This window comes from Salmo salar, chromosome 24 (assembly GCF_965601325.2).
Source record: "Salmo salar chromosome 24, fSalSal1, whole genome shotgun sequence".
Classification (NCBI taxonomy): domain Eukaryota; kingdom Metazoa; phylum Chordata; class Actinopteri; order Salmoniformes; family Salmonidae; genus Salmo; species Salmo salar.
Genome location: NC_138314.1, coordinates 26,567,090 through 26,586,725, shown reverse-complemented (window position 1 = coordinate 26,586,725; position 19,636 = coordinate 26,567,090). Strand labels below are relative to the sequence as shown.

Here is a 19,636-nt window from a genome sequence, read left to right as displayed (position 1 = left end):
TTTATTTCTTCACCTCGTGTTGAGGTTCAAAGTTCCAACCATTAGCTCCCGTTTCCTGGTCTCTGAGATTCAGCGTTTAAACCACTTTAGACATGGCTGCAACTCCCCATCTTTCCTGGTCTAATGTTATTTTTGTGGGCAATCCTTTTATGCACTCTGGCCAAAGGGGACGGTTCCATCAGGCTGACATGCTCTCTGACCTCAATCGGGGCGTGGCTACTTACTGTGCACAAAGTTATGTAAAACTAACTCTCTCTTATGGCTCCAAAAATCACATTCATATTTCATATTATACGCACAACGTATTGGATGAAAACTTGATAAAGGGGATATACTTTCCAAGTTACAGTATTTCTTCCATACAATTTATGACATCACAAAATGAAAAGCAGTATGACAGCTTTTTTTATAGCTTCCCACTGACCATTCCCCACATTCTTATGTCAGAATTATTGTTCCAGTATCCACTTTTGATGTTAAGAGTTTCGGTGGGAAAAGCCTATTAACAAAGACATTCCTCAGGTGGATTTTACTGGAGGGAGAGAAGGACCCCCCTTCTCCTGTAATTTATAACAGGGTGTGAACTGTCAAACCAGTCCAGTTCCCTCTTCACCTCTTCTGTGGGTGAGAGAAGGTCTGGTTATTGTAACCATTGCCAAGCTGATTTGACCCACAGGACCGTCATGACAAATGTAATTGTATTTAATATTTAAATTTGAGTGCTTTAAATGAAAGTTCATAAAGTATGGACATTTTGTTTTTACTTACAAATAAGTTATTCCAATGGTATATGTGCATTTATAGCAAGGAGGAGAGTATATTTGAATGTCAGACATCAAAAACAAAGACTCCGGACATTTTGTGAGAAGTATTTTTTTTTAACTTCCACTTTGGGCTGGATGTGTCAATGTGCAGTTTATACTTGCATAATCATCATGAAAGAGAAATTATGTGGTGCACATATCTACACAAGTCCACTTTTGGCTCGTGAGTGCTACCTTCAGAACTACTGGCTAAAAAGTATCAGAATCTCTTTTAAGTGATGTATAGTTGATCTAGACCTGCCCATGAAAACATTCCTCAAGCCAAGCGCATGGAGATGTCACACCTGAGGAATGTGTAACTAAACATACAGATCACACTGAGCATTCTCATGTAGCTTCAGGCAGTTCCTCTGGTTGCATAAGAGCAGACAACTGCGAGGGAAACAGGCTCATAGTGAGTCTAGTCCATTGTGGTGCTGAGACAGAGGCATTGACAAGCCACAGCAGGGAATTGCTGCCTGGCAGGAAGCAGTAGGGTTCCATCTGAAGAGAGAACAACTATGGAGAGATTCTCTATCAGAAACACATGATCATGTATAGCCTACCTAGCTGGTATTACAATTGTAGCCTGTTCTTGTTCTAGATGCTCTTGTGCTTTTAACCTACATGTGTTCATTATCTCAGGACATGTTCAGCCTACTGTGCAAGTAAATATAACTTTCAGAGACCAGTGAACAAACAATATTGACACAAGAAAAACCTATGACAAGGGTCTGTTAAAGGAAAAGAACAAGGGTAATAAATACTATACTCTTTATTTAAATATGACAGCTTTGAAAACATGTTTAGAACCTGCACAATCAAAATAAAGATACAAGCAGCTCTCATTGTAACAAACTTTGCTTTTTGAACTGAAGTCTAGAATTGGCCAACAGAACAAAACTGTCTGGTCAGGTCACTAGGCCAGTGGAGAGCCGGACATGGACATAATGGGGAAGCTAGCTTTGATAATAGTGCCATCTGACAGGGAGGTTTTGCTTGTACTTTAAGGTTGATGAGGTTATCGGCAACCTCTAGTGCCATAATGCTTACAAAAACATTTGTGTCATCCAGTGCAGATGCCTTTCAACTCCCTGCGCATTTGAAAAGGTATACAGGGTATTGTTAAATGCTTTCGTTTTTTTATTTTTATGATGAAACACCTGATAGCCAGTCTGTACCAGAATCAATATTATTTTCCTAGTTAGGGGAGAGCCCTTGAAGCAGGACAGTAGCCTTCAGTGAGGGTGCACCATTACATCAACAAGAAGAACACCAAGGGTACTACAGATGATACACAGAATATTAAGGATTCTAAAGATGTCATGCTTTTTCAACCCTTAAAAATAAAAAAAATTGCTTGTTCATTCAAATATGTCCCATGGTGAAAGGGGATCAGATGGCGTAAATTAATTGTTAGACAGCAGGGCATGGATGGGAAAAGTGTGAATCATATGGCTTCAGTTTCTGCTCTGTGTTCATTAGCTGTTTAAATGAACATGTGCATAGTACATGTTTACTCTTAAAATGTTGCTGCACACAAGTAATGTTGTAAATGCATAGTGCATTTGTCTGCAGCAACAATGAAAATGAAAACCTGCAATTAAAGATGAAATAAAAGTGACCTGATTATTATGGGGCGGCAGGTAGCCTAGTGGTTAGAGCATTGGGCCAGTAACCGAAAGGTTGCAAGAATGAATCCCCGAGCTGACATGGTACAAAATCTGTCATTCTGCCCCTGAACAAGGCAGTTAACACACTGTTCCTAGGCTGTCATTGAAAATAAGAATTTGTTCTTAACTGACTTGCCTAGTAAAATAAAATGATGACTTAATGAAATGTGCTATTGGAGCTTTACAACTGATGAGACAAGGAAATGCTGATTGTGAACAATTATGCCTAAAGCTAAATTGAAGCTGTGTGCAGTCCAGATTCCCAACTAACATGGTCACCTGACCAATATCAACTGTGATCTTACAGATATGCTTTCTTTAACCTTGTGCGTAAATGGTCATTACCATTGCATCCCAGTGGATACTGAAGAAAGCTGTGTAGCATAGATACAAAAAACATCCATTCCACATGTATACAATATAAAACAGACAGGCTAGAGGTTACTCTATCACACATAACCTTCCACATCACTTGCAGTTACACTCACACCCCTCGCATCACTGCAGGAGTGAGGACAGGTTTAACAGAAACATCAAGTCAAAATGTCCCATCCTTAGAAACAATTAACTTGGTCTATGTACAACTCAAATTGCACTCAAATGTATTTTATAAAGCCCATTTTGCAAGAGCAGTCATCAAAGTGCTATACAGATTCCCAGCCTAAAACCCCAAAGAGCAAGCAATGCAGATGTAGAAGCACAGTGGCTAGGAAAGACCCCCTAAAAAGGCAGGAACCACCTAGAGGAACCAGGCTCTGCCGGGTGGCGATTATAACAGTACATGGCCATTAAGGCCAAATCGTTCTTAAAGACATTTAAACGGTCATAGATGACCAGCAGAGTCAGATAACCGAAGTGGTTATAGAGGGTGCAACAGGATAACACCTCGGGAGTAAATATCAGTTGGCTTTTCATAGCAGAGCATGAGGTTGAGAGTGAGAGAGAAAGAGTCAAAAACAGCAGGTCTGGGACAAAGTAGCACTTCCAGTGAACGGTCAGAAACTGATATGGCAAAGTATGCAGCAACGGCACCTGGTCTTCATACAACCCATTAGATCAGCCAAACTACTTAAAATATCACAGTCCCTTGTTCAAAAATCTACCAAAACATTTCAACATTCATTCACATCACATAGACACATGCCCTTATGCCTGCATAAAAATGTTTGCCCTTCAATATGTTTTATTAATAGGATTTTGTTTAATCTGAGTCACTGAAAGTGATGTTTTTCGTAGCCTTATTATTCAGACTTAATGGTATATCTTACAGATTCTCCTGCCTGTGAGTTATAACTTTATGCAGCTCACTCTACCAATCCCTGCTGGTGCCAGAGAGACTAAGGGATCCCCAAACCCAGTGACCTCTGCTACTAGATCACCAATATGTTGCTAGAGGGCAGGACACCTGACAGTCCTGCCTGCTCAGGTCAGAGCCTCCTCAGTCTCTCCAAGTGGACAAGAGTGATGATATTGAACCTTGAAGATTTACTGTTGGTTGTTACTATTGCTTGTTGTTAATAGTAGTTGATGCTGTGTGTTATACAAGTCCTTTGCTTATGTCACCATCTCCTTATACAGTCAATATTATTATTGCTTGTGCTATTACTCCTTTATTCTCATGCAATGTTTATTATGTACAGTATATTCATTCATCTCTCTGTACAGAACCACATCCATCTCATATGTCCTCTGGAGCTAAAGTTCTCTATTGTAGATAACTCTGAGGTTGCCTTATTCCTCTGACCAGGACAGGTGTCAGCGAGTCACGGACCAGTCTAACTGGAGAGCCACTCTCTTTCAGTATAGTATTCTGACGTTACTTACTGTCTTCAATCAGCTCAGCTCCTGTGACGGAATACTCACATGTACGATCCATAGATTTTCATTCCTGACTCAATCAACTTTTGACTGGCTACTACTGACCCCGTTTCTTAATCTCTACCTTCTGGGCTTTGTTTTACAGCCCAAATCCCAAAATAACAGACTTATTCCTCATGTGAGAGCCAGAGCTTCATCTTCAACACGACTACATCCTTTATCCCACTGAACAGGGATTAGGTCAAAGACAACTAGATCCTTTCCAAGATAGATACTTTGCAGCAGGTAGCCTAGCAGATGTGTCAGACAACCCTCTGCTTTATTCATCCATGTCTTCAGGCTATTAAAGATTAACACTCAGTTCTGATGGTGAAGTCAGTGCATGTATGGTCAGTGTTCCATCTGAGAGATGGGCCTGATTGTATCCTGGAGGAATGATGGTCTCAGGAGGGCAGCTCAGCCACCAACATCAGTCCTTAATCCCCGCCAGCAGGAACCAAAGCAGTCTGACATCTTCAAGAGGAAACTCCTAATTCCCTTCCTAGCCTCCATACAGTCTCTAGTCTGTGTACTCTGCCACTATTGACAGCAACACAGTGATGTCATCTGGCTTTCCTCCTGTGGGAATGAGAAAGATGCAGTCAGTAGGATGAATGGACTGAGTTTGGGAACAATCAAATGTATCATCCCCAATGGAAGGAAAACTACAATAAAACTAGGGATCAGTCACTTCTTATTCCTCTCTGGGTGTCATTCTCCCTGAAGCAGGGCAGGAATGGAGCCAATGGACTGAAATGAGGACTACCTTGGCTTTGTCTCCAATTTCCACTCGCATGAAGAAGTGATAGTCATTACCTCTTACATTCAGTCCATTGTCACAGGCAAACTGCGCAAAAGGTGACATGTAGTTGGGGTCGTATGCCAGAACATGGGCCTGCTCTGCAATGCTCCTGGCTGTCTGCTGGATACTCTCATAGTTGGTTTTCTGCAAAACACCAAAAAAATGGAGGATAGTGTGTTAACATTTTTGGAATGTCTCGTTCCTCCACTTCAATACTCTACTTACTGTAAACATGTTTGTTGCACACAGGTACTGCAAGGATTTATGCGAGGGTGTACCTTGAGTTTTTTCAGCTCCTGTAGGATCATGTGTTCGGGCATGTTGTCGAAGAGGCCATCTGTGGCTGTGAGAATGATGTCCCCCAACTGGACGTCAAAGGAGGAGCTGTCTGCAGCATCAGGACTGAGGGTGCACAGAGAGACACTGAGTCAGTGTGGAAGTCTTACAAGAGCAAAAAAAACATTTCCAATTCACACATTCGTATAATGTGAAATAGGACAAAACATCCACCAAATTAAATAATCTCCCTGTTCTAGAATACAGGGGTCAGAAAGCCTGTGGGCCAGCAGACCTGGGATTGGCTGCTGTGAGGAGGGCCCTTAGTCTGCCCCTCTGTGTGTGTGATGACACGGAGCTGGCTGGGACAGTAGAAGGGATCCAACACCCACCCCACACTGGAGTATCCAGCGCAGCTGATGGCATGCCACCGCAACACCAGCACATGGCCCCAGCCGCCCCTGGCCTGCATGCACACTGACTGTGGCAGTACTGACAATAAAGCTGCAGCAACACTGTACAAACCAGGGAGCAGCTCAAGGGCTGAACCAATGCTGAGACTGAGGGGCTGTGCTTCAAAACCAAACCAATAAATAGCTACACAGCTTCTTTACAATACAAAATATGGCTTCGACAGAATCCACAAAACTGACCTGTCACTTAGGACAGCCCCCTCTGCCTCAGGCGGGGCGATAGAGAGCTGGAAGGGGGTGTTGAAGTAATGCTGCTGTTCATCGGAGCGGTGCACTACCTCTCCTCCCCGCACCACCAGGAAGCCAGAGTCTCCCAGGTTGGCTGTGTGCAGCCTGTGACTCCGCCGGTCCAGCACCACGATACAGGCCGTGCTGCTGCCTGGAGGGAAACACAAGAGGATGAATATATGGGTGGTGTAATGGGAACTTTAATGTTTGTGCTGTTCTAATAACCAATTTCTGTGTTCATGCAAGTGGCTGACTGTACAAATCCTCACTATCAGTAGCTGCAATTTGCCCTGACCGTGTTTGAGAATGAACAAAATCTCTGTTTCAAGGGCTCAGCTTAGAAAGAAGCCTTGTGAGGTGTTGGTCTGTCACATGTTATGAAACAGTATTGGTCGGTCACATTTATATAAAAAATATTATTATTATTTTTATTTTTTTAAGTAACCTTTATTTAACTAGGCAACGGTGATGATTAATTAATTATGTTAAATCATGCAAATATAACTTGTCTGTGTATAGCCGTATATAAGACAACTGCTGGGACTGCCCAGGTAGAGCTCCTGATTGACATGTGTACTATGGTGCATTGAGTTGGTTGGAACCTCTCCAGCGCACTGACAAACAATAATTAATTTAAGATCGACTTCAGGTGTCCCTGTGTAAGAATTTCCACAACAGTGTCACACCCTACATCCTGATTCTGTAACTAATGAAGTTGAATAGATCAATGGATTTCTCCCCAATTTCGTGGTATCCAATTGGTAGTTACAGTCTTGTCTCATCGCTGCAACTCCCGTGCGGACTCGGGGGAGGCTATGGTCGAGAGCCGTTCGTCCTCCGAAACACAACCGCACTGCTTTTTGACACAATTGCCCACTTAACCCGGAAGGCAGCCGCACTAATGTGTCGGAGGAAACACCGTACACATGGTGTGCACTGCGCCCAGCCCGCCACAAGAGTCACTAGTGCGCGATGGGCCAAGCACATCCCTGCCAGCCAAACCCTCCCCTAACCCGGGTGACACTGGGCCAATTGTGCGCCGCCCCATGGGGCTCCCGGTCACGGCGGGCTGCGACAGAGCCTAGACTCGAACCCAGAATCTCCACTGCGCCACTCGGGAGGCCTTGGAAGGATAAAATTGAAGGAAACATAAAAGTAAACCGAACCGGCAAAAACATGGCTCTGTGTGCAGCAACATCCTGCTGATGAGTCATCTAGTTTGGACCACCAGAATGTGCTATGGGTGCTCCATACAACCCCCTCACACTCTGACTCACTCTCGTTCTTGAATGTTTTTCCAATAGTAATACAATTACTGCTGGCCTCATGACCGCAATGGAAAAATACAATACTGACTTGTTTTTGTCTTCTACATGCGAGATGGGATAAAAAAGTACAGACTACCGAGACAGACCGTTCTGGACTCCTTACTCAGTTCTTTCTCCCACATGTTTCTGCATACTTCATTCTAGCAAAGCACTGTGATCAAGACAAGAGATTCTGGAGCTGAGTTGCAGGAATAGGCTACTACTAGTCTTTACATAGCAGCAACAACAAAAATAGTAAGAGGCATGCAGCAGCTCTCTGACTCACGATGCAAATATCCTATCTAAATAGCAGCGCCCCATGCCACTTAGTCTAACCACACAGACCAAAAAATAACAGCCCATCCCATGACTGTTCCCTCTACTGCAGTGGTTCCAAAACTTTTTGAGCCCACGACACCATTTTGATATCTGAAAATCCTTGCGATCCTAAATGTGAAAGAAATGTACTTAACAGCCAATGTTAACTTTTTTATTTGGGGCTATGGTAGTCAATTGAAAAACATTCAAATCGTATTTTTGATTGTGATGGTGTGTTGAGAAGACATACTTTTAATGTGGGGCTGTCAGACTAATTTGCAATTGACTATGTATCTTCTCAAAACCACTAATGAGATGGGTGTGGCTTGATGCATGTCGCGTCTGAGTTTCTCAAAGTCAGGGGGCGTGGCTGACAGCGCGCACCTCATCTCTGCAGTAACATCCAGCCTGGAACGATATTTGGTTTTAAGACGAGAGCACTGATGGTGCTTTCAAGACAACTGGGACCTCTGAAAAATACAAGGTCAAATCATGACGTCAGTGATCATGTCAGCTCTTTGGAAAGAGACCAGAGTTCACGAGTTGGAATTCCGAGTTGGATGACTTCAAAATGTTCTACTCGAAGCTAGTTTATTAAAACATTTTTTTTTAAAGTATTCCCCCCAGAGTTGCCAGTTGTCTTGAATGCACTGAAGTTGGAGATTTGAGTTCCCAGTTGTTTTGATCGCTGCATTAATTCTCAAAAGGGAGACAGCAGGGTATTCCCTTGGAGTAAGGAACCAAAACTCCTCCGTAGTGACCCGTGAATCCATTCGGTCACATGACAGCTCGATCAGCTGTTCGATTTCACTTACCGGCATGTCAACTGAGCCAGGATCACAGCCAAACAGATTGGGAAGTAGGTTCCAAAGTGCTCTTCCAAGCGTTGGAGGTGAGCAGTCATTACTCAAGTGGGACACTTACTGATGCTGTTTTCTGTTAGAAACACGCACAGCCGAGGGAAGGGGCATCATTCACTTTTGAAAGACTCTCTCCAATAAGAATTCTTTCCTCTGAAACCACTGTTGATTCGGTCACTCATCTGTAGAAGGTTTTTGTATTTCCCCTGCATGCTTGCGTTCAGTTCGTTCAGTTCCCTAAATATTCTTTCTTTCTAATTACACAGAAAGCCAAGGCTTTTTGTTTGTGAATTATTTCTTTATGAACTGTTGTCATTGTGAATGACAACCATTCCTCTCCCAATACAACAAAAATCTTCCCAACACTCCCCCTTGATAACCACCAAGCCTCGGTGTGAAATAGAACATTATCATACTCTGATCGCAAAAATATGTGGAGACATGAGAACAGGCATGTGTGCAGTGGCTGTGGTTTGATGTACATTGAACAAAAATATAACCACAACATGTAAAGTATTGGTTTCATGAGCTGAAATAAGATTTTTTTCCATACGCATAAAAAGCTTATTTCTCTCAAATGTTGTGCACAATTTTGTTTACATCCCTATTAGTGAGCATTTCTCCTTTGCCAAGATCATTCAACCACCTGACAAGTGTGGCATATCAAGAAGCTGATTAAACAGCATCATTACAGAGGTGCACCTTGTGCTGGGTACAATAAAAGGGCACTAAAAATGCACCGTTTTGTCACGCAATGCCACAGATGTTTTGAGGGCGCGTACAATTGGCATGCTGACTGCAGGAATGTCCACCACAGCTGTTGCCAGAGAATGTAATGTTAATTTCTCTACCATAAGCCGCCTCCAACGTCATTATAGACAATTTGGCAGTACATCCAACCGTGGGCCAGCAGTTTGCTGATGTCAACGTTGTGAACAGAGTGCCCCATGGTGGCGGTGTGGTTATGGTATGGGGAGACATGGACAAAGAACACAATTGCATTTTATCAATGGCAATTTGAATACACAGAGATAGTGACGAGATCCTGAGGCCCATTGTTGTGCCATTCATCTGCCGCCATCACCACTTTTCAACATGATAATGCACGGCCCCATGTCGCAAGGATCTGTACACAATTCCTGGAAGATGAAAATATCCCAGTTCTTCCATGGCCTGCACACTCACCAGACATGTCATCCATTGAGCATGTTTCAGATGCTCTGGATCGACGTGTACAACAGCGTGTTCCAATTCCCGCAACTTCTCACAGCCATTGAAGAGGAGTGGGTCAACATTCCACAGGCCACAATCAACAGCCTGATCAAATCTATGCGAAGGAGATGTGAAGCACTGCCTGAGGCAAATGGTGGTCACACCAAATACTGACTGGTTTTATGATCTACGCCCCTACCCTTTTTTTTTTTTTAAAGGCATCTGTGACCAACAGATGCATATCTGTATTCCCAGTCGTGTGAAATCCATAGATTAGAGCCTAAATAATTTATTTCAATTGTCCGATTTCCTTATATGAACTGTAACCCAGTACAAATCTTTGAAATTGTTGCATGTTGGGTTTATATTTTTGTTCAATATAGTTTACAATCAATTACCTGCTGCAGTATATCTCAGTTCTGTGCTCAGCTCTTTTGCCACCAGTTGCTCTCGGTGTATCATACAATGCGTCCATATGGCAGAGGGATACAATGGTCAAGTGCAGCCTTTTCTCATGATCCAAGGGTGCTGTCTGGTTGAATTATATATAAATTGGAATAATTTTTCATTTACACTACCGGTCAAAAGTTTTAGAACAGAGTTTAATTTGTACTCTTCTCTACATTGTAGAATAATAGTGAAGACATGTTATTTCATAGTTTTGATATGGAATCATGTAGTAACCAAAAAAAATAAAAAGTGTTAAACAAATCAAAATAAATGTTATGAGATTCTTCAAATAGCCACCCTTTGCCTTGATGACAGCTTTGCACACACTTGGCACTCTCAACCAGCTTCATGAGGTTGTCACCTGGAATACATTTCAATTAACAGGTGTGCCTTGTTAAAAGTTCATTTGTGGAATGTCTTTCCTCCTTAATGCATTTAGGCCAATCAGTTGTTGTGACAAAGTGGGGGGGTATACCGAAGAAAGGGCTATTTGGTAAAACACCAAGTCCATATTACGGCAAGAACAGCTCAAATAAGCAAAGAGAAATGACAGTCCATCATTACTTTAAGACATGAAGGTCAGTCAATGCAGAATATTAAGAACTTTGAAAGTTTCTTCAAGTGCAGTCGCAAAACCCAAGCGCTATGATGAAACTGGCTCTCATGAGGACTGCCACAGGAATGGAAGACCCAGAGTTACCTCTGCTGCAGAGGATAAGTTCATAAGAGTTACCAGCCTCAGAAATTACAGCCCAAATAAATGCTTCACAGAGTTGAAGTAACAGACATCAACTGTTCAGAGGAGACTGTGTGAAATCAGGTCTTCATGGTCAAATTGCTGCAAGGAAACAACTACTAAAGGACAGCAATAAGAAGAGACTTGCTTGGGCCAAAAACACAAGCAATGGACATTAGACCGGTGGAAATCTGTCCTTTGGTCTGATGAGTGCAAATTGAAGATTTTTAGTTCCAACCGCTGTGTCTTTGTGAGACGCGGTGTGGGTGAACGGATGATCTCCATATGGGTATTTCCCAGCGTAAAGCATGGAGGTGGTGGTGTTCTGGTGTGGGGGTGCTTGATGGTGACAACGTCTGTGATTTACTTGGAATTCAAGGCACACTTAACCAACATGGCTACAACAGCGATACGCCATCCCGTCTGGTTTGGGCTTAGTGGGACTATAATATGTTTTTCAACAGGACAATGACCCAAAACACACCTCCAGGCTGTGTAAGGGCTATTTGACCAAGAAGGAGAGCAATGGAGTGCTGCATCAGATGACCTGGCCTCCACAATCCCCCGACCTCAACCAAATGGAGATGGTTTGGGATGAGTCGGACAGCAGAGTGAAGGAAAAGCAGCCAACAAGTGCTCAGCATATGTGGGAACTCCTTCAAGACTGTTGGAAAATAATTCCAGGTAAAGCTGGTTGAGAGAATGCCTGTGCAAAGCTGTCAAGGCAAAGGGTGGCTATTTGAAGAAACTCAAATATATTGATATATTTAACACTTTTTTTGCTTACTACATGATTCCATGTGTTATTTCATAGTTTTAACGTCTCCACTATTATTCTACAATGTAGAAAATAGTAAAAATAAAGAAAAACCTTTGAATGAGTAGGTGTTGTAAAACTTTTGACCGGTAGTGTATATTTAAGGTTAACCACATTGCAATGATTTTGATATACAAAGACGATATGATAGATCTCTATATTTTGTATATACACTACTGTTCAAAAGTTTGGGGTCACTTAGAAATGTCCTTGTTTTCCATGAAATGAGTTGCAAAATGAATAGGAAATATAGTCAAGACTTTGACAAGGTTATAAATAATGATTTTTAATTGAAATAATAATTGTGTCCTTCAAACTTTGCTTTCGTCAAAGAATCCTCCATTTGCAGCAATTACAGCCTTGCAGACCTTTGGCATTCTAGTTAATCTGAAGAGATTTCACCCCATGCTTCCTGAAGCACCTCCCAAAAGTTGGATTGGCACTTCTTACGTACCATATGGTCAAGCTGTTCCCACAACAGCTCAATAGGGTTGACATCCTGTGACTGTGCTGGCCACTCCATTATAGACAGAACACCAGCTGACTGCTTCTTCCCTAAAAAGTTTTTGCATAGTTTAGAGCTGTGCTTTGGGTCATTGTCCTGTTGTAGGAGGAAATTGCCTCCAATTAAGCGCCGTCCACAGGGTATGGCATGGCATTGCAAAATGGAGTGATAGCCTTCCTTCTTCAAGATCCCTTTTACCCTGTACAAATTTCCCACAACGAAAGCACCTCCAGACCATCACATTGCCTCCTCCAGCATCTTTACATTTTTTTCTGCTTCTCACGAATGTTCTTCTTTGTGATCCGAACACCTCAGATTCATCTGTCCTTAACACTTTTTTCCAATCTTGCTCTGTACAGTGTCTGTGTTCTTTTGCCCGTGTTCTTTTGCCCATCTTAATCTTTTCTTTTTTTATTGGCCAGTCTGAGCGTCCCGGAGTTGCCTCTTCACTGTTGACGTTGAGACTGGGGTTTAGCGGATACTATTTAATGAAGCTGCCAGTTGAGGACTTGTAAGGCGTCGGTATCTCAAACTAGACACTAATGTACTTGTCCTATTGCTCAGTTGTGCACCAGGGCCTCCCACTCTTTCTATTCTGGTTAGAGACAGTTTGCGCTGTTCTGTGAAGGGAGTAATACACAGCGTTGTACGAGATCTTCAGTTTCTTGGCAATTTCTTGCATGGAATAGCCTTCATTTCTCAGAACAAGAATAGACTGATGAGTTTCTGAAGAAAGTTCTTTGTTTCTGGCCATTTTGAGCCTGTAATCGAACCCACAAATGCTGATGCTCCAGATACTCAACTAGTCTAAAGAAGGCCAGTTTTATTGCTTCTTAAATCAGAACAACAGTTTTCAGCTCTGCTAATATACTTGCAAGTGTTTTCTAATGATCAATTAGCCTTTTAAAATGATAAACTTGGATTAGCTAACACAATGTGCCATTGGAACACAGGACATAATGGGCCTCTGTACACCTATGTAGATATTCCATAAAAAAAATCTGCCGTTTCTAGTTACAATAGTCATTTACAACATTAACAAAGTCTACACTGTATTTCTGATCAATTTGATGTTATTTTAAAAGGACCATTTTTTTGTGCTTTTCTTTCTAAAACAAGGAAATTTCTAAGTGACCCCAAACTTTTGCACGGTAGTGTATTATTTTCTTCAGATTTTGGCAATTTTCCCATGACCCCACTTTCATATCAGGCGACCCCGCATAGGGTCGTGACCCCTAGTTTGGGAACCGCTGCTCTACTCTAAATGCCTATTCTAGTAAGCATGAGGCTGACACTAGTGATTTATTTTTGCACCAGCCTCCAGGTTCACAAAACAGTGATCCTCAAGGGCTGGCTTTACTCACCTAGCAGAGGCACTTTGTTCTGTAGGAGCTCGTAGTAGCTGCTTGTGAGGACGCCCACAGGGTTGCTTGGAACAAAGCGTCCCTCCTTTACCAGCCGCTCACACGTCTTCATCAGTGTCCCTGAAAACTGTGATGGGTCCACCCCGTAGTCTCTCCAACCCCCCACTCCATCTGCAACGCCTAAGGAGACCACAAACAGTTTGGTTAAAAAGAGGATAACACAGGATAGGAAAGAATCAGGATTGGATTATGATTATTCTTAACACTCCTGACTAAGACACTACTTCCTCCCAAACCACACAGAGAACAACATGTAGCCTCAAGTGGATGGTGATTTTCAATCTAGTCAAGGTGGATTTTCTGGCTTTTGTTGAGGCCGGGGCAATTCCACAGTAACGGAATTACATGAAGACTCCAAAGTCTTCCCTTTAAAATGTATGCCAAACTAAAACCAAAGTTCAACAACCAATACAACCCTATGTGCAATGACTACTTTGTCAATTATTCAAAGTAAATGAAAACTAAAAAACATTTGCCAGAAAAGAAATCAAACATATTTTGCAAAACTTTGTAACAGAATTACAGTACAATCTCCCTCAGTTTTATTCTGGTACCAAACTTTGTATCTGCACAGTTCTTCCAGTAAATGTGTTTTTGTAAAAGTTTGTGGAAATTGTTAAAAGTAGCCGAAGAACAACATCCCAACCGTGAAGCACGGGGGTGGCAGCATCATGTTGTTGGGGTGCTTTGCTGCAGGAGGGACTGGTGCACTTCACAAAATAGATGGCATCATGAGGGAGGAAAATTATGTGGATATATTGAAGCAACATCTCAAGACATCAGTCAGGAAGTTAAAGCTTGGTTGCAAATGGGTCTTCCAAATGGACAATGACCCAAAGCATACTTCCAAAGTTGTGGCAAAATGGCTTAAGGACAACAAAGTCAAGGTATTTTATTTTACCTTTATTTAACTAGGCAAGTCAGTTAAGAACAAATTCTTATTTTCAATGACGGCCTAGGAACAGTGGGTTAACTGCCTGTTCGGGGCAGAACGACAGATTTGTACCTTGTCAGCTCGGGGATTTGAACTTGCAACCTTTGGTATTGGAGTGGCCATCACAAAGTCCTGACCTCCATCCTATAGAAAATTTGTGGGCAGAACTGAAAAAGCGTGTGCGAGCAAGGAGGCCTACAACCTAACTCAGTTACACCAGCCTTGTCAGGAGGAATGGGCCAAAATTCACCCAACTTATTGTGGGAAGCTTGTGGAAGCCTACCCGAAACGTTTGACCCCGAGTTAAACAATTTAAAGGCAATGCTACCAAATACTAATTGAGTGTATGTAAACCTCTGACCCACTGGGAATGTGATAAAATAAATAAAAGCTGAAATAAATCATTCTCTACTATTATTCTGACATTTGACATTCATAAAATAAAAGTGGTGATCCTAACTGACCTAAGACAGGGAATTTTCACTCTGATTAAATGTCAGGAATTGTGAAAAACTGAGTTTAAATGTATTTGGCTAAGGTATATGTAAACTTACGACTTCAACAGAGAGAGATATGTATATATAGATAGATCTATATCTATACACACACATTACCCTAAAAAGGCGTCAGCACGCTTCAGCCCGCCTGGCGCCTAGTCGAACTCTGCTAGCCGAACCGTAACGAGTGTGTTTGCTTACTCCCTTAAAAAGACCTTTGCTTGAAAAACGAGAAAAAAACAGCAATAGTACCGTTTGTCCATTTTGAGACACCATAGCAACTATATACTTCCTCAAAATAGTCAGAATTTGATTGGACGTTTTTGCCAAAGAGATCTTAGTGGCGCAATTTTACATCTAAGATGTTTGGGGCAGTATTTTTCAATGAAAACAAATGCATGAAAACGAGTCGTCACTCATTGAATGACAAATACTTTATTGAAGAATCCCTAATGTTGACCAATCACTGACGAATAGGTGTAGACTTTGGTGCCGAACTTCAGCTTTATTTTGGCACTTACCTGTATATATGAACGTTTTGTAACAGTGTTCTCCTGAGGTCCAGGACCAGTTAGGTACACCCTATATATTGTGGCCTGGGGTAATGTGTGAATGAAAAACCAAATCTCTCTGAGATGAACTGGTTGTAGCATACATAGTAAAAAATAAACAAGCAAGAGATAAAAAAAAGAAAGGACGCCCCCCATTCACGTCGTCGGGCTGTAGAGTGGTTTGAGAGCTTAAAGTTCCTTGGTGTCCACATGACTAAGGATCTATCATGGACCGCACACAACAGTCGTGAAGAGGGCATGACAACACCTCTTCCCCCAAGAAGGCTGAACATTTTGGCATTGGTCTTCAAAATAAGTTCTACAGCTGCACCATTGAGAGCATCTTGACTGGCTGCATCACCGCTTGGTATGGCAACCGCTTGTCATCCGATCCCAAGGCGCTACAGAGGGTAGTGCGTACAGCCCAGTAAATCACTGGGGCTGAGCTCCCTGCCATCCAGGACCTCTATGCCAGGATGTGTCAAAGGAGGGCCGTAAAAATGGTTAGACTCCAGCCACCCAAGTCATACTGTTCTCTCTGCTACCGCACTAATGCAAAGTCTGGAACCAACAGCACCCTGAACAGTTTACCAAATAGCTACCCGGACTATTCTTTTTATGTTCTTTATTCATCACATACGCTGCTGCTACTGTTTTATCCATCATGTTGCCTAATCACTCTATTCCCAGTTATACACCGAGTGTACAAAACATTAAGAACACCTTCCTACTATTGAGTTGCACCCAGAACAGCCTCAATTTGTCTGGACATAACCTCTACAAGGTGTCAAAAGCATTCCACAGGGATGCTGGCCCATGTTGACCCCAATGCTACCCACAGTTCAGCCAAGTTTGCTGGATGTCATTTGGGTGGTGGACTATTCTTGATACACACGGGAAACTTGTGTGAAAAACCCAGCAATGTTGCAATTCTTGAAACACACTCAAACCGGTGCACCTGGCACCACACCCCTCAAAGGCAGTTAAATATTTCATCTTGCCCCTTCACCCTCTGAATGGCACATACACAATCCATGTCTCAAATGTCTCTAGCAATAGGCTTAAAAAATCCTTCTTTAACCTGTCTCCTCCACTGATTGAAGTGGATTTAACAGGCGATATCAATAAGGGATCATAGCTTTCATCTGGTCAGTCTCATGGAAAGAGCAGATGTTCCCAATGTTTTGTACACTCAACGTGTGTACACATAGTGCATTCGGAAAGTATTCAGACCCCTTGACTTTTCCCACATTTTGTTACGTTATAGCCTTATTCTAAAATGGATTACATATTTTTTTTATCCTTAATCTACACACAATACCCCATAATTAAAGCAAAAACAGGTTTAGATTTTTTTTGCGAATTTATAAAAAATAAAAACAGAAATAGCTTATTTACATAGGTATTTAGACCCTTTGCTATGAGACTCGAAATTGAGCTCAGGTGCATCCTGTTTCCATTGCTCATTCTTGAGATGTTTCCACAACTTGATTGGAGTCAACCTGTGGTAAATTCAATTGATCGGACATGATTTGGAAAGGTACACCTGTCTATATAAGGTCTCACAGTTGACAGTGCATGTCAGAGCAAAAACCAAGCCATGAGGTCGAAGGAATTGTCCGTAGAGCTCTGAGACAAAATTGCGTCGAGATACTGATCTGGATTGTGTCAAGGTACAGATCTTGGTCAGGGAGGTGACCAGCAGCCAGACGGAAGCCACTACTCAGTAAAAGGCACATAACAGCCCACTTGGAGTTTACCAAAAAGCACCTAAAGAACTCTGACAATGAGAAGCTAGATTCTCTGGTCTGATGAAACCAAGATTGAACTTTTTGGCCTGAATGCCAAGCGTCACATCTGGAGGGAACCTGGCACAATCACTACGGTGAAGGATGTTGGTGGAAACATCATGCTGTGGGGATGTTTCAGTGGCAGGGACTGGGAGACTGGTTAGGATCTAGGGAAAGATGAACGGAGCAAAGTACAGAGACTCTTGATGAAAACCTGCTCCAGAGCACTCAGGACCTCAGACTGGGGTGACCGTTCACCTCCCATTAGGACAACGACCCTAAGCACACAGCCAAGACAACGCAGGAGTGGCTTTGGGACAAGTCTCAATGTCCTAGAGTGGCCTAGCCAGAGCCCAGACTTGAACCCGATTGAATATCTCTGGAGAGATAACAAAATAGCTGTGCAGCAGCGCTCCCCATCCAACCTGACAGAGCTTGAGGAGATCTGCAGAGAATAATGGGAGAAACTCCAAATACAGGTGTGCCAAGCTTGTAGCGTCATACCCAAGAAGACTCAAGGCTGTAATCGCTGCAAAAGGTGTTGTGTAGACTAAGAATGTATTTATTTAATCCATTTTAGAATAAGGCTGTAACATAACAAAATGTGGAAAAAGTCAAGGGGTTCAAATACTTTCCAAATGCACTGTATCTACCTCAATTACCTCAAACATTGAATCGGTACTTTATATAGCCAAGTTATCGTTACTCATTGTGTATTTATTATTTTTCTCTTTGTATTATTGGGACGGGCTATTAAGCATTTCACTGTTAGTCTACACCTGTTGTTTACAAAGCATGTCACAAATAACAATTTATTTGAAGTCCTAAACAATTGCCAATACTCTCCATCTGTCTAATCTATTTCTTAATGTGTACATAATAATGGTTATGGCTGCCCCCCTTTCATTACAACTCTGAAACTACTACAGGCAGCTGACTTCTAGGACCCCTCAAAGGGAAGCAGAAGAAGGCTGATACTAATGAGATGGCAATGATGGCAGATAACCCAGTAAGCAGTAAAACATTCTCTTGGCTTGAAGCAGTACATTATTTTCTTGCCTTGAAGCTAAGCGAATAGCTGTTAACGCATTGGTCATTAGAGAAAAAAAAGTTTAGTGTCCCTGTTTTTTAAAAATTGTTTGACAACATGCAACACTAAGGTTACAAACTAGCTAGCAAATGTGCAGTCTGGCCTGTTAGCTGGCTATCAAGCAAGCTAAACAACCTGACAGGTTACATCATCACGTTACAGAATAGTTGTCAATGTAATGTATGTATTTTTTTGTCAAATTAGTTTGTTACTCACCCAAAACATCGGCAGATCTATGTCGAGCAATAAAGCAAGCGTCGTCGCCGTAGCACATCCCTTTCTTCAAGATACCTTTTCGAAAATCCTTCTCAAAACCGCATCTTGCCGTTACCAGGCTGTAGTCACGGCTATCTGTTTGAGAGAGTCCGCCAATAACAGCTCTGGTAACAAGTCTACCGTACGAAAGTACGGAGAACATCACATACACACCAGCTCCTACTAAAGCGCCAAGCTAGCTAGTTTAGCGCCGATATAACCACACAATATTGACTTGCTAGCTTTCTACTGTGATGCTTGGACTAGTCAGCTAGATAGCCTGACAATAACATTAGCCACGCACAGACAAAGACGCGGGCAAGCAGACGTGTTAACGCCCCCAGACGAGACGTGTATTCTTTAGTCTGAAGAGTTCTTGCAAATTTTGTGACAACAGCGCCGTAATTCGACGGAGATCACACATCCAGATCCCAAGAGATGTTCCAAGTTTGTCATAGCCATCGGGCCTGTAGAACAGCCCACATTATACACATCTGCGATTGGGGGAGTGAGCCAGAGTGATCTGTGGTGGTCTTGTGACTGCTGACGTCCATCTCATTACTTCTTCGAGGAGGTTTCACGGCGGCTGGCATTCAATATGTTGCATTACCGCCACCTACTATATACTTTGCTTGACAAATAAATAAACACATACCCTACCGTAACACTACAATAAACAAAAAAAGTAATAATAATACCACCCTACTCCACTATTTAAATCTATTTAGTCCTACCTCATGCCAAATGGATTAGCGGTCTAAGGCACTGCATCTCAGTG

The 19,636-nt window shown here is 42.3% G+C and overlaps 1 protein-coding gene across 1 annotated transcript; it reads right to left on the bottom strand.

Annotated features, from left to right (window-relative positions):
* Window positions 1-1,560: 1,560 nt before the first annotated feature.
* LOC106585473 (protein phosphatase PTC7 homolog) lies at window positions 1,561-19,636 on the bottom strand. Its single transcript, XM_014171707.3, has 6 exons — window positions 18,820-19,636; window positions 13,682-13,861; window positions 6,065-6,263; window positions 5,414-5,537; window positions 5,150-5,279; window positions 1,561-4,912 (listed from the first exon to the last, which is right to left on the bottom strand). Exons 1-6 carry the CDS (start codon window positions 19,019-19,021, stop codon window positions 4,854-4,856), a joined length of 894 nt encoding a protein of 297 aa, XP_014027182.2. The 5' UTR covers window positions 19,022-19,636; the 3' UTR covers window positions 1,561-4,853.